This window comes from Salvia hispanica, chromosome 3 (assembly GCF_029641045.1).
Source record: "Salvia hispanica isolate PSC_SH4W2 chromosome 3, Shi_PSC_v1, whole genome shotgun sequence".
NCBI lineage: Eukaryota > Viridiplantae > Streptophyta > Magnoliopsida > Lamiales > Lamiaceae > Salvia > Salvia hispanica.
The window spans coordinates 64,657,394-64,670,343 of NC_142694.1; the positions used below are offsets into that span (position 1 = coordinate 64,657,394).

Sequence of the window (12,950 nt, forward strand, 5' to 3'; positions counted from 1 at the left end):
TTCTAAATGAATAATCATATGATAATGAGTCCTAAATTCAAAATACTCCTAAAGAAATGAACAAAGTGGAAAAAATTGTCAAGTTCATGGTTTATATATGACTGAATTTGAAAGTTGCAGATCCAATATTCATTACTCCTATTTTTTTGACAATTTAACTTTAATTGTAATACTAGAATTTAGTTAAAATATGATTTATTTATTTTGATAAAGTTTTACATTTCGCCCGCAAAGAAAAATTTATCATAATATTTTTGTTTTGTTCATAAAAACTTATCATGTATAGTAAGATGGTAGACATGATCTAACCTACTCTTACATCACTTACATATGGAGTAATATTTTATTAAAATTCGTGTCATTTATCACATGATAAATTTATTCTGCATATGCACATATATGCAGTTGTTACGAAGAATCCAAACCCATGCAGTAGCAGCACCGACTAGTGGAGACAAAAAGCCCCTTTCAGTATACAGCTGTGCCGCAAGGTGTTAGGCCATGTTTGGTGCCCACCATACCAATTCATAAATCATCAGCCACAATTAATAGATTAATATACATATTATATAAATAGCAAGTCCTTTTGTATGGTAGTGAAAAAAAGTCCTTTCGTAGGAGTATTATAATTTCATAACCCCTCTCTCCGTCCATAAAAAATAAAATAATTTATATATGACACAGATATTAATGTAAAATTAGTAAAATAAGATAGAATGCAAAAAAGTAAGAAAGAAGGACAAAAAGTAGTTGAGAAGTGTGTTTAGTAGAATGATGTGTAAGATTATTATTTATTAAAAACTTTCCATAACTGGACGTGCTCTATTTTTTGTGGATGGCTAAAAATGGTGATTGTGCTCTATTTTATTTGGACGGAGGGAGGATTAAAATTAGTCCTTTCTAGATTAAACTCATTCATTTATGTGTTCCAATTTGAGAATTAAGACCATTATATGGACATGTTTATGTACATGACGAAGTAATTTAATTTCTTAACTTGTGTATATTGGGCTCAAATCTTATAAATCTGGTTTAAAAATAAGATTTAATCCTATAAATAAGATTTAATTGTATAAATAAGATTTTAATCGTGTAAATTAGAGTTTTATCGTATAAATCATACTCCCTCCTCCGTCCAAAAAAAGTAGGGCACATTTACAATTTTTGGCAGTCCACAAAAAATAAAGCATATTCATTTATGAAAAGTTTTCAACAAATAATAACCTACACATCATTCCACTAACACTATTACTCATTAATTTTTTTCTCCTTCTCTCTTACTTTTTCCCTTATCTCTTACTTTACCAATTCTACATTAAAATCCGTGTCATACACCAATTGCCCTATTTTTTGTGTACGGAGGGAGTATTTAATTGTGTAATATCATGTTTGATTAATCGTGTACATACGATTCAGGTCATTTTTGTATCTTGTCAACCATACTATACATATTATGTCGTGTCTGAGTCGTATTCAAATTTGAAGGTAGTTGATCGGAATTGTGTTCGAGTTGAGAATTTCATTTAACAGGTCGAATTCGAGTGACTTTGTTGGGTTATATCGTTATGAGATTAATCTAATAACTATCTAACCCGAATATTAATAGGTCGGGTTCGTGTTCGAGTTGAGAATTTGGCACATGTGCGTGTTAACCATCAATTTTCACTATAGTCAATTATTGTGTTCATATATAAAAAAAAAACTCTATTTATTTAACCAGAAACTGGAATTGAATAACCTTTGACTCTTTTGTCAACATTCCTCCTGTAAATTTCATGTATGACTGTATGAGTTCAAAAAGATTACGTCACTTTTGTCATAAGTGAGATGAAACTACAATAAATTTTTTGAAGGAAAACAAATTTAGTCAGAGAAGCAGGCAATGTATGCGTTAGATCTGCCATACAGAAAAAGTGAATGGAATGAATTAAGGTAAAAGAGACAAAAAGAAATAAATTAGGAGTCCGAGTCAATTTTCACAGATAAATGTCAATTTCCATAAATACAGAACCAGATTTTTAACATAGATTTGGGTGATAAAAATAGTTACCAGAAAAAACCAGATTGACAAAATAGTGTGTTTTCACATTCATCAACTCACCTAGTATAACGACATCTAGAAAATGACATTCATGATTCATGTCTATATATGTTGCCTGCCTCTTTGTCTTCCTTCTCCTTCTTCTTCTTCTTCTTCTTCTTCTTCAAATGGAGGTGATGACAGGCTTATGGCTTGTGCTTGCTGCTGCAATTTCAGCTGCAGTTGCCTTCCCATCTCAAGAGGTTCTCTTTGTTAATGAAACAATTGAATCTCACTCTTATTTAGAATCTCTGTATGGGATTGCTTCTGCTGCTGCCTCTCCCAATGCTCTTATGGTGCCTCTTACTCTCATCAATGGAGCTGCTGCTAAAGGAGCTGGTGGGATTTCTTGCTCTTCAAAATGCTTTCTAATGGCATTTGATTTTGTGTTCAATTTGTTCTTCATAAATGAGGAATCTATTTTTATTTTTCAATCTTGGAATAAAACTGGAGGCATGTAAATCGATAACCTTTCTTGAACCACATTGCAGTGTGTCTGGATGGAACTTTGCCCGGTTATCACTTTCATCGTGGATCCGGGAGCGGGGCGAATAGTTGGATTGTTGACTTAGAGGTTTGTGTTTGTTGTAACAATGCTCATGTTTTTTAATATGTATGGTGCTGTTTGTTTCTTTGATACAATCTAAATTGTTTCATTTTTGGTTGATCTACTTGTAGAGGAGAAAAGCTGTTGTTTTAGTTTTAAGTCTTTGAGATAATTTGATGATTAGAGGATAGTACTATTGTATCATCAGTAAATCCCAATTCATGATTTTGTTCTAATAAATGACTTGGTTCTTGAAAAAGCAAAGCATGAGCAAGATTTAGGTGATGAAATTCGATTGAATATGTATTCAATCATATGGTGCAGGGCGGCGGGTGGTGCAACAACGTTAAGACGTGTGTTTATCGCAAGAAGACACGCCGAGGGTCATCAAATTACTTTGAAAAGCAAATTGCATTTACTGGGATACTTAGTGATAAGGCTTCGGAAAATCCAGGTACAAATATAGTTTTGTTAAACTGATTTCTCATTTACCACAACAACTCTTCTTTGGGTAACTGTTTGATGACTTTTGCTATGTCAGATTTTTATAACTGGAATCGAGTGAAGGTACGATACTGTGATGGAGCCTCCTTCTCAGGGGAGGGCGAAAATAAGGTATGATGTGTTGTGTTAGTGTACCTATTATCTCATCTACCGTTACTCCAAATCATGACTAGACAACGATTCCTTGATTTAGGCCGCAGGGTTGCAGTTTAGAGGGCAACGCATCTATCAAGCTGCGATGGACGAACTGATGTCCAAAGGAATGCACAATGCCAACCAAGTAATCATGATTTGTCGATGGTATTCTGTTGCTTTGTAATGTCGTTGTATTGATTATTGAATGAGTTGTGGTTCAGGTACTTCTGGCCGGTTGCTCTGCTGGTGGTCTAGCTGTTATTTTGCACTGCGACAGATTTAGAGGTTTATTCCCATCAAGTACCAGAGTGAAGTGCCTCAGCGACGGTGGACTCTTTATGAATGCGTAACGTCCTAATCCTTGGAACACTTGTAGATGTAGGTATATCTAAGTCTAGTTTTGCAATATGCGCAGTCCAGATGTCTCTGGTGGCCATACTATGAGGAATTTCTTCAATGGTGTTGTTAACCTACAGGGTGCTGAGAGGACTTGCACCAACCACGGCGATCCAACTTCAGTAAGTCTCGCTCGTGCTCAATGAGTTGGTGTTGGTTCAAGATTTCGGGGTAGTACTAATATATATATATCCATCTGTTTTTGTATCAGTGTTTCTTTCCTGAGAATGTAATAGCCAACATAAGAACTCCTCTCTTCGTCCTAAATGCTGCCTATGATGCATGGCAGGTATGCAATATAGTGAAGTTTCTCAACACATCTTCTACTATAACTATAACATAATTTTTGTTTTAGGTCCAAGAAAGCTTGGCTCCGCCATCAGCTGATCCTCGTGGCAACTGGCGTCTCTGTAGAAACAATATTGCGCAATGTTCACCTTCACAGATCCAATTCTTGCAAGGTCATCATTCTACTTTACGTATCGTTAATTAATTCTCTAGACCTCGTCTGTGACAATACGCCACACACCAGGTTTTAGGACTCATATACTGAACCAGATAAAAGGCTTTGCATCATCAAGGCAGACTGGGATATTCTTGAATTCTTGCTTCGCTCACTGCCAATCCGAGAGGCAGGATACGTGGTATGCTAATAATTCTCCCAAAATCGGAAACAAGGTATGCACTAAGACCATTCCGTATTCTGCATTTCAATTTGTTTCTTGAAAACTAATCAAGATTCTAGCTTGCTTTCTTGTTTTGTTTCGAACAAGTTATATGTCCCGTTGCTGTGATTTGCAGGGTATTGCAAAATCTGTTGGAGATTGGTACTTTGACCGGGCAAATGTGAAGTCGATCGACTGCCCCTATCCCTGTGATACAACTTGTCATAACCTCCAATTCCACTGAACAATAATGTGCTCTCCTCTTACATTTTTTTTGTTACATATAGTGATCTCAAGTCCCATTTATATTGAGAAAATAAGACTGTTGAGTTTGTTGAAAAGAAAAAAGAAAGGGTTTTTACCTATTATACTGAGATCTCATGTCTTGTAACTTTGGAAAAGGATATGAGGATATTGGTCACAAAATTTTATTTTATACTATTATTTTGTTTATAATTTTGCTGTTGATTATGGCTAAATTGCGACTGTTTGTGGAACTTACACGACTAATTGCTTCTTAAGAAAATTTCCTAATTATTTACTTTTGAGTTAATAATTATTTAAATTATGAAATTTAATCAAATTATTTAGTTTTGTAAAAAAATTTAATAAAATACTTCATTCGTCCAATAAAAGATGTCACACTTGTGGGACGACACGGGATTTTAAGAGATTTTTTGGTGTGTTAAATAGAGAGAGAAAATATAATATTTATATTTATATGAGAGAATTTTTTCTAGATATAGAAATGTGACATCTTTTGTGAGACAAACTAAAAATGAAAGTGTGAAATTTATTACGAGACAATGAGGAGTATTAAATTATGAAATCACATTTACTATTATTACTACTTAAACCTAACTTCTATTATGATATTATAATACCATAATATTAAAAAATCATTTCCCTTGTTTATTATAGCGTGTGATATTTTATTCATTCTTCGTTAACTAATAGTTCTCCTGAAAAATGGCCATTGGAAGTTACAGGGGAGCATTGACCAAATTTTAAAATTACTACTCCCTCCGTCCCACAAAAGATGTCATACTTGTAGGATAATACGAGATTTTAAGAGGTTTTATTTTGTGTGTTAAATGGAGAGAGAAAATATAATTTTTATATTCATGTGAGAGGGAACTTTTACCCAAAATGGAAATGTGACATCTTTTGTGGGACAAACTAAAAAGGAAAGTGGGACATCTTTTGTGGGACAAAGGGAGTAAAAAATAGAATGCCTGATCCGGGATGTAAAGATGATAACCCTTATTAAAGTGACAACGTCACTAACCTCGTGCTACCGCGTAGCACATTATCCTGTAATATTAAGGGCGTATATTACAATATTCATTAGTAGACGTTTTATATGGATTTCTACAGATTGCATGATAATAATAAGTGGATTGCATTGTAGATTGTTGAGTTATTGCATTATAGGCATAAAATGTTTAATTAGTATTATATATATAGACTGATTGCTTTAAATCCATCCGAAACGCCTACTAATAAATATTGCAAGATAACGTACCACATGGCAGCACGAGGTTGGTGGTATATTGTCATTTAAAAATTGGTGTTACCATAATGACCCTGCCAGGTTTCTCTTAGTTAAGAGAACTAATTATTTTATTTAAAAACAAAATTATTGTCTAATCTGCTTCAGAAAAATAATCATCATAATTAACACCGACACCTTAATCACGATCATTGTCTTATTCATGTGTTATGCAGGAGGTTGTGTCTTATGTTCAGGCTGCCATATTCTTTTCGTTTGTTCCTCCCAACTTACTTATTCTCATGAAATGGGTTATTGGGCCAATCAATTTTATTTTAGTACGTGGCCCAATAAGTCAACGATCATTTTCTCTAGTGTTTTCTAAATTCTGGTTTATCCGTCTAATTTTAAGTGGAGCATTATATAATGTTAGTTTATAAATTAAAAGGTGTCTTATTTTAAGTGGAGCATTATATAATGTTAGTTTATGAATTAAAAGGAGAGAATAAAGTATGAGAGAGAAAAAAGATAAAAAACTTGAAATTTTCATATTTAAAAATTAGACTATCTTGTTGGAACAGGGGATTATATTATATGTGGATTTTAAATATTTATTGATTGTATTTCTAATATATGATGATTGAATTTCCAATATTTACTGATTGTGGTTATAATATATGTTCATTTAAATTTATAATATATTAATTGTAAATTAACACTAGTTACACATCTATAATATTCGATTACATATTCCATATATCTAACGCCATCACTCCATAATAAGTGCTGTTGGAATTGGGTTGTGGAGCTACCGATGACTGACCGTGGCTCGGTTCCGACCCCACAATTAATCTAGTCTAAGTAGTACTCCAACATTGTGGCTGAAATTGAACTAGATGACGTGACAACTAAAGATGGAATTATGGCTGAAATAGACTTGTTTTAGGCTTGTCTATGTTATTTAAACCATTGATATTGTAATCCAACTAATTTAAATACTCCCTCCGTCCCAAGATAAGTGACTTATATTTCTTTTTGGGGTGTCCCACTATAAGTGACTTATTTCCATTTTTAGCAAAAAGTTATCTCTCATACTTTATTCTCCATCTACTTTATTCTCTCTTCTCTCCTCTACTTTTCCCTCTCTCATACTTTACTCTCTCCACTTCAACTTATTTAAATACCATTCCTTAAATCCCGTGCCAAAAGAAGTAGGTCACTTATCTTAGGACGGAGGGAGTAAATGTATTTGAAACTATAAAATCTTACAATTTATGTTATCTGTAATATATATATTGAAGGCATCGTTTGGTAGCTATGATACAATAAGATAATCAGTTTTTCGGGTTAAACTGTGTGTTTGGTAGCTATGTTACATTTCTATGTGGCCCGTGTCTTGTATCTGGCCCATATAAAGTCTACTCAAAAGCCTATATTTCATCCGGTTAATTAACTACCACATTTGCAATGTTACATATCTTAACTTGAATTTTAAACCTATATAATAACAGAAAATACATTATTACCCTCCTCTTCTAATATTACAACTTCCATGTTTTTTATTCTCAAAACGTTTTATTAAATCATCTCTGTTTACTATTCGCAAACTTTTTATTAAATCATGTTATGTTTTTTGTTGTAGTAAATTTATTGTTTTCAAGCACTTTACATTGTAGTACTTATAAATTTCATACAACTTGATGAAAACTGTTGTCAGAAGACATCCTTTTTTTCTTATTAGAAATAAACAATGTTAGTTTAATCCTCAAATTAAAGTGATAGTATAAAATCCACACGTAATTTCATACATACTAGTAATATAACAATTTGTAATGTTTTTTTTTTATATAATTATGTATGTTATTTTTAATGAAGTTGTTGCATTTTTCCCATCCGATTCCATATCAAACTTTTCATTATGTAACGTAAATTGAATATTTGTGAATTTGTGAATTTTTTTTTATTGCGGAAAGTCCGCGCGGGAAGGACAATGGGAAGTCCGGATTGTGCAGTGAGAAGTCCTTATGACATGGCAGAAGGTGTTTTTGGGAAGTCCGATGGAGATGCTCTAAGTTGGTCTGTCAAATCAAAAAATGTTTGATTATGTACCCTCAGTCAGCACACTCTGCACGTAACTTTCTCAATTTTAAATTTAGTGTAAGAAAAAAAGCCATAGTAAAAGTGAAGAGCCAGAGAAAATGGAAAGTAGAAAAGCAGAGTGGTTCAAACCCTTCCCCCGCCGCATCCCTAACCGGGTATTCGCAACGGTATATTCCGCCGCCATCTTGGCCCTATTCTACCGGCATGCAACCGCAACCACCCACCGCGGCTTCTTCATATCCGCGTGGATGGTTGCTGCCGACATAACCTTGGCTTTCATGTGGCTAAATTCACAGGCTTTCCGCATCAACCCCGTTGCCTCACGGCTTCATTCACACCCCTTGCCTGAAGACCTTATCCCGCCCGCGCTCGACATCTTCATATGCACTGCCGACGCCTCCAAGGAGCCTCCTCTCCGGGTCGCCGCCACCGCCCTGTCGGCCCTGGCCTACGATTATCCGCCGGAGAAGCTCTCGGTGTATGTCTCCGACGATGGAGCTTCGGAGCTGACTTTGTTTGCTTTGATGGAAGCTGCCCGGTTCGGGAAGGTGTGGCTGCCGTTTTGCAAAGAGAATCGGATCAAGCTGCGCTGCCCACAAGCCTTTTTCGGGTCGGGTAGTGTTACCTTTGACTCTCAGACTTTGAAGATTAAGGTAATTGGTCTACAATTTTTCTTTGTTATAAATAATATTATCATTGAGTTTAGGTCCACAGTCTGTCAAGCAATTTGATCCACTTACGGCTCTTGTGAGAAATTATTTCTTAATTTATTATGTGAAACAAACCAATTGGTGAAATGTTGAGATATTAAGATTCTCTGTTTTTCATATTGGAACTTGTCATTGTCGCATTGGTGAATAATATTCACTTGTTTGGAAGATAAAAACTTTTTTTTGTCTTACTAGGTGAAATGGTGATAAATAAGATTCAATGTGTTTCACAATGGAACTTGTCATTATCGCATTGGTGAATTTTTTTTACTTGATTGGAAGATAAGCCTTTTTTTTGTCTTACTATTTGAAATTTGGTGTTGAGTGTATAATTTGTATATTGTGGCAGTTCCACTATCTATCACGGTAGAAATACAAATGTGGTATTATTTGACAGATATCCAAGTCGTTGTTTGTTTCTTTTATAAGATGACATATATGGAATTCCGTTGTTGATAATAAACTGGAATATATGATCAATGATTAATACTACTTTGTTATAACTTGTACTCCCTTCTTCCCATATGTGTCCAACACCCCGCATTGATTTTAAGAAATGTAATAGAAAGTTGATAAAATGTGAGTCGTACTTTTATGTACTTTTGTGTGATAAATTGTGAGTGAGAAAGAGTTAGTGAAATAAGTCTACGACAAAAAATGGTAAAAATGAAGTGCAACAATTAATATAATGGACCAACATGTAAAATTGGGACATTATTGGAACACACGAATGGAAAAATAAATAAAAAGCCTTATTTGTTCATACTAATATCATTTTTGCATATAATTCAATTTATATATTTAATTAAATTTGGACAAAACTACTACTAGATCAAATTTTGTGTTACCTGCATGTGCTTTTTTACTAGTAATACAAAAGGGATACATTTATATATGAGAAATTATATATAATAACCACTATGATTATCCAAATAAGTCGAAATCTATCATTTAATTAACCACAATATTTTAATGCAGGAGCTATATGAAGATATGAAAAGAAGAGTAGAAGATATACTTGAGAAAGGATATGTTGGAGATGAATACAGAACCAAAGCCTTTAGCAGATGGGGAAAAGATTTCACTTCCATCGATCATCCTTCTGTTGTTGAGGTAACCCAATAGCAACATTATAATCTTAATCATGTTGAACTAAAACTCTTAGGAAACCAACTACGTCGTTTAATACATTGTGAACATCATATATATGCAACAGGTTCTTCTACAAAGTGGTGAAGACATAGATGTTGCAAGTTGTTCCATGCCTAATCTCATCTACGTATCTCGACAGAAGAGACGAACATCAAACCATCATTTCAAAGCCGGAGCTCTCAATGCTCTAGTAAGAGATACTACTCCATCTGTCCACGATTAATTGAGCCCATTTGACTTAGCTCATGTTTTAAGAAATATAGTTCAAAGCGGGTTGAAAAAGTTAGGGGAATATGAGTCCTAATTTTTTACTTGAAATGTGAGTGTGAAGCTGGTGTAATGTGAGGTCCATTACCAAAAGTAGTAAAAAGTAAGAATGTCAATTAATTGTGGATGGATGAAAAAGGAAATTGGTGTCAGTTAATCGTTGACGAAGGAAGTAAAACTCAATAATATAGAAGTACTCCTATATAATATGATATGTTTTGTGTTTGTGTTTGAAGCTACGGGTCTCAGCAACATTGACAAATGCTCCAATAATCTTGACCTTGGACTGCGACATGATCTCCAACGATCCATCCACACCCCAAAACATTCTGTGCTACTTCTTGGACAAATCAGTTAATCCCAACTTAGGATATGTTCAGTTTCCTGCCCGATTTCATGGGATCAACAAAAGAGATACTTATGGTTCCGAGATGAAGCGCATGTATCAAATCAACCCTGAGGGAATGAATGGGCTTGCAGGCCCCGACTACTTTGGAACTGGCACATTCTTCAACCGGAGAGCTTTCTATGGTGGCCCATCTTCCATGATCGGGCCGATAGATCCCGATCATCTTGTCAAGAACCACATCAATGATCAAGCTATTTTAGAGCTAGCTCATGATGTTACTACATGTGATTATGAGAAGGACACCAATTGGGGCTCCGAGGTTAGATCTAGTTCACTTAATTTAACCCAAAACATATACTTCCTCCGTCCACGATTAAGTGTGTCAACTATTTTTTTCGTCCATTCACAATTAAGTGTCACATTTACTTTTTACTACATTTGGTAATGGACCACGCATTCCACTAACTCATTCTACATGTATTTTAATTTAAAACTAATACTCCCTCCATCCCAATATAAGTGAGACGTATTCCTTTTTAGGTCATCCCACTATAAGTGACGTATTTCCTTTTATGGCAAAAAAGCAACACTTTATCTATCTCTTACTTTGTCCTCTCTTTTATGTTTTCTTCCTACTTTATTCTCACTCCTACTTTATTCTCTTTACATTTAACCACTAAAAGCCACTACCTAAAAACCCATGCCCAAAAGAAATGTGTGACATGTCACTACCCATGCCCAAAAAGAAAACCCTATTATGGAAATGGATGAAGGGAGTATATAAAAGTAGGACTCACATTCACTACCCACTTTCCATTACATTTCTTAAAACCCATGCCAAGTCAACTTACGACACTTAATCATGGACGGAGGGAGTAATTAATTAATTAATTTGTAGGTAGGGTTTCGATATGGGTCATTGGTGGAGGACTACTATACCGGCTATATGCTACATTGTGAGGGATGGAAGTCTGTATTTTGCAACCCTACAAGGCCGGCCTTTCTGGCTGAGATGCCGATTGCCCTAAACGATGTCTTAGCTCAAACTAAACGATGGAATGTTGGCCTTCTTGAAGTGGCTCTTTCGAAGCATAGCCCCTTGACATTCGGAAGAAGATATATAGGCTCATTCATGGCTCATTGTTACTCTTACTATGCCTTTGGACCCTTTTGGTCAGTTCCCATCATGTTCTACGCTTTCATCCCTCAAATAACCATGCTCAACAACATCTCCATCTTCCCCAAGGTACGTAATGCTCTAACTAATATACTAGAAGGTGTTTGCATTGTTGGACTAATGCATTGGCTTTGTTTAGGCCTCAGATCCATGGTTTTTCTTGAATATTTTCCTATTTCTTGGTGCTTATGGACAAGACTTGATAGAGTTCACTTCGGTTCGAAAATGGTGGAATGATCAGAGAATGTGGCTGGTGAGGGGGCTTTCTTCCGACCTTTTTGGAACATTAGAATATATAAGCAATCTGTTGGACATTGGTAGGAGATCATTCAATGTGACAAACAAAGTAGATGATGAAGAGATGAGGAAACGGTATGATGAGGGGATGTTCGAATTTGGGGTTTCGTCTCCCATGTTTGTGCCGTTATCAACGGCTGCTATCATAAATCTAGTGGCGTTTTTGGGGGGAGTCTTACAATTTCTCAAAGATAGAGGTTTGGAGGAGATATTGGGGCAAATGGTAGTGACGAGTATGGGCGTCGCGAATAGCTTGCCAATTTATAAAGCCATGGTGTTGAGAAGTGATGGTGGAAGAATGCCTGCCAAGATTACCATCATTTCACTTGTTCTTGCATCGCTTCTGTTTATTGTCATTTCTTCCATTGTCAACATCTGAAAAAGTTTCTCTCTCTCTATCTCTAGTTTGTAGTTTGTAATAGTTGTACTAGATAACTTTGAAGGAATAATATTTACATGATGATAGCTATTAAGAATCAAAGGATGTTGTGTGGATTCTAAGCCCATCTTTGGAACGATGGAATGGAAAAATAAAATAATATGATATCTCCATGTTGTCGCTTTATTTCATACTCCCTCCGTCCCGCTTAAGATGATACGTTTTTCTTTTTAGTTTGTCCCAACTAAGATGACACATTTCCTTTTTTGGTAACGTTCTCTCTCCAATTAATACACCCAACCACTTTTTCTCACTCCTATTAAAATATTCATCTTTCTTTATCTCTCCACTTTAATACTTACACCCACCTTCTCTCTCCAATTAAACACTTTAACCAATAACTCCTAAAATCCCGTGCCGGATAAGCAATGTGTCATCTTAGCCGGGACGGAGGGAATAATATAATACTCTCTCCGTTCACTAAAAACAGAACAAAGTGTGTATGATACGGGTTTTAATGTAGAATTGGTAAATTAAGAGAGAAGGGAAAAAATTAAGAGAGGATGAGAAAAAGTAAGAGAGAAGTAGTATTAGTGGAATGTGGGGTAAGAGAGAAGGAGAAAAAAGTTAGAGATAAGGAGAAAACGTAAGAGAGAATCTTTCCATTAATGATTGTGATCTATTTTTTTTGGACGGAGGG

General features: G+C 35.1%; 2 protein-coding genes across 2 annotated transcripts; both read left to right on the plus strand.

Moving 5' to 3' along the window:
- The first annotated feature begins 2,172 nt into the window (after positions 1 to 2,172).
- Positions 2,173 to 4,783, plus strand: LOC125212110 (pectin acetylesterase 12-like). The gene is made up of 11 exons (XM_048112167.2): positions 2,173 to 2,419; positions 2,572 to 2,654; positions 2,952 to 3,081; positions 3,169 to 3,242; positions 3,325 to 3,411; positions 3,488 to 3,612; positions 3,682 to 3,784; positions 3,874 to 3,951; positions 4,018 to 4,123; positions 4,195 to 4,340; positions 4,464 to 4,783. Exons 1-11 carry the CDS (start codon positions 2,209 to 2,211, stop codon positions 4,569 to 4,571), a joined length of 1,251 nt encoding a protein of 416 aa, XP_047968124.1. The 5' UTR covers positions 2,173 to 2,208; the 3' UTR covers positions 4,572 to 4,783.
- Positions 4,784 to 7,956: 3,173 nt separating this feature from the next.
- On the plus strand, positions 7,957 to 12,436 carry LOC125212022 (cellulose synthase-like protein G3). The gene is made up of 6 exons (XM_048112025.2): positions 7,957 to 8,572; positions 9,608 to 9,742; positions 9,846 to 9,971; positions 10,285 to 10,716; positions 11,296 to 11,643; positions 11,714 to 12,436. Exons 1-6 carry the CDS (start codon positions 8,018 to 8,020, stop codon positions 12,248 to 12,250), a joined length of 2,133 nt encoding a protein of 710 aa, XP_047967982.1. The 5' UTR covers positions 7,957 to 8,017; the 3' UTR covers positions 12,251 to 12,436.
- The last annotated feature ends 514 nt before the right edge of the window (positions 12,437 to 12,950 follow it).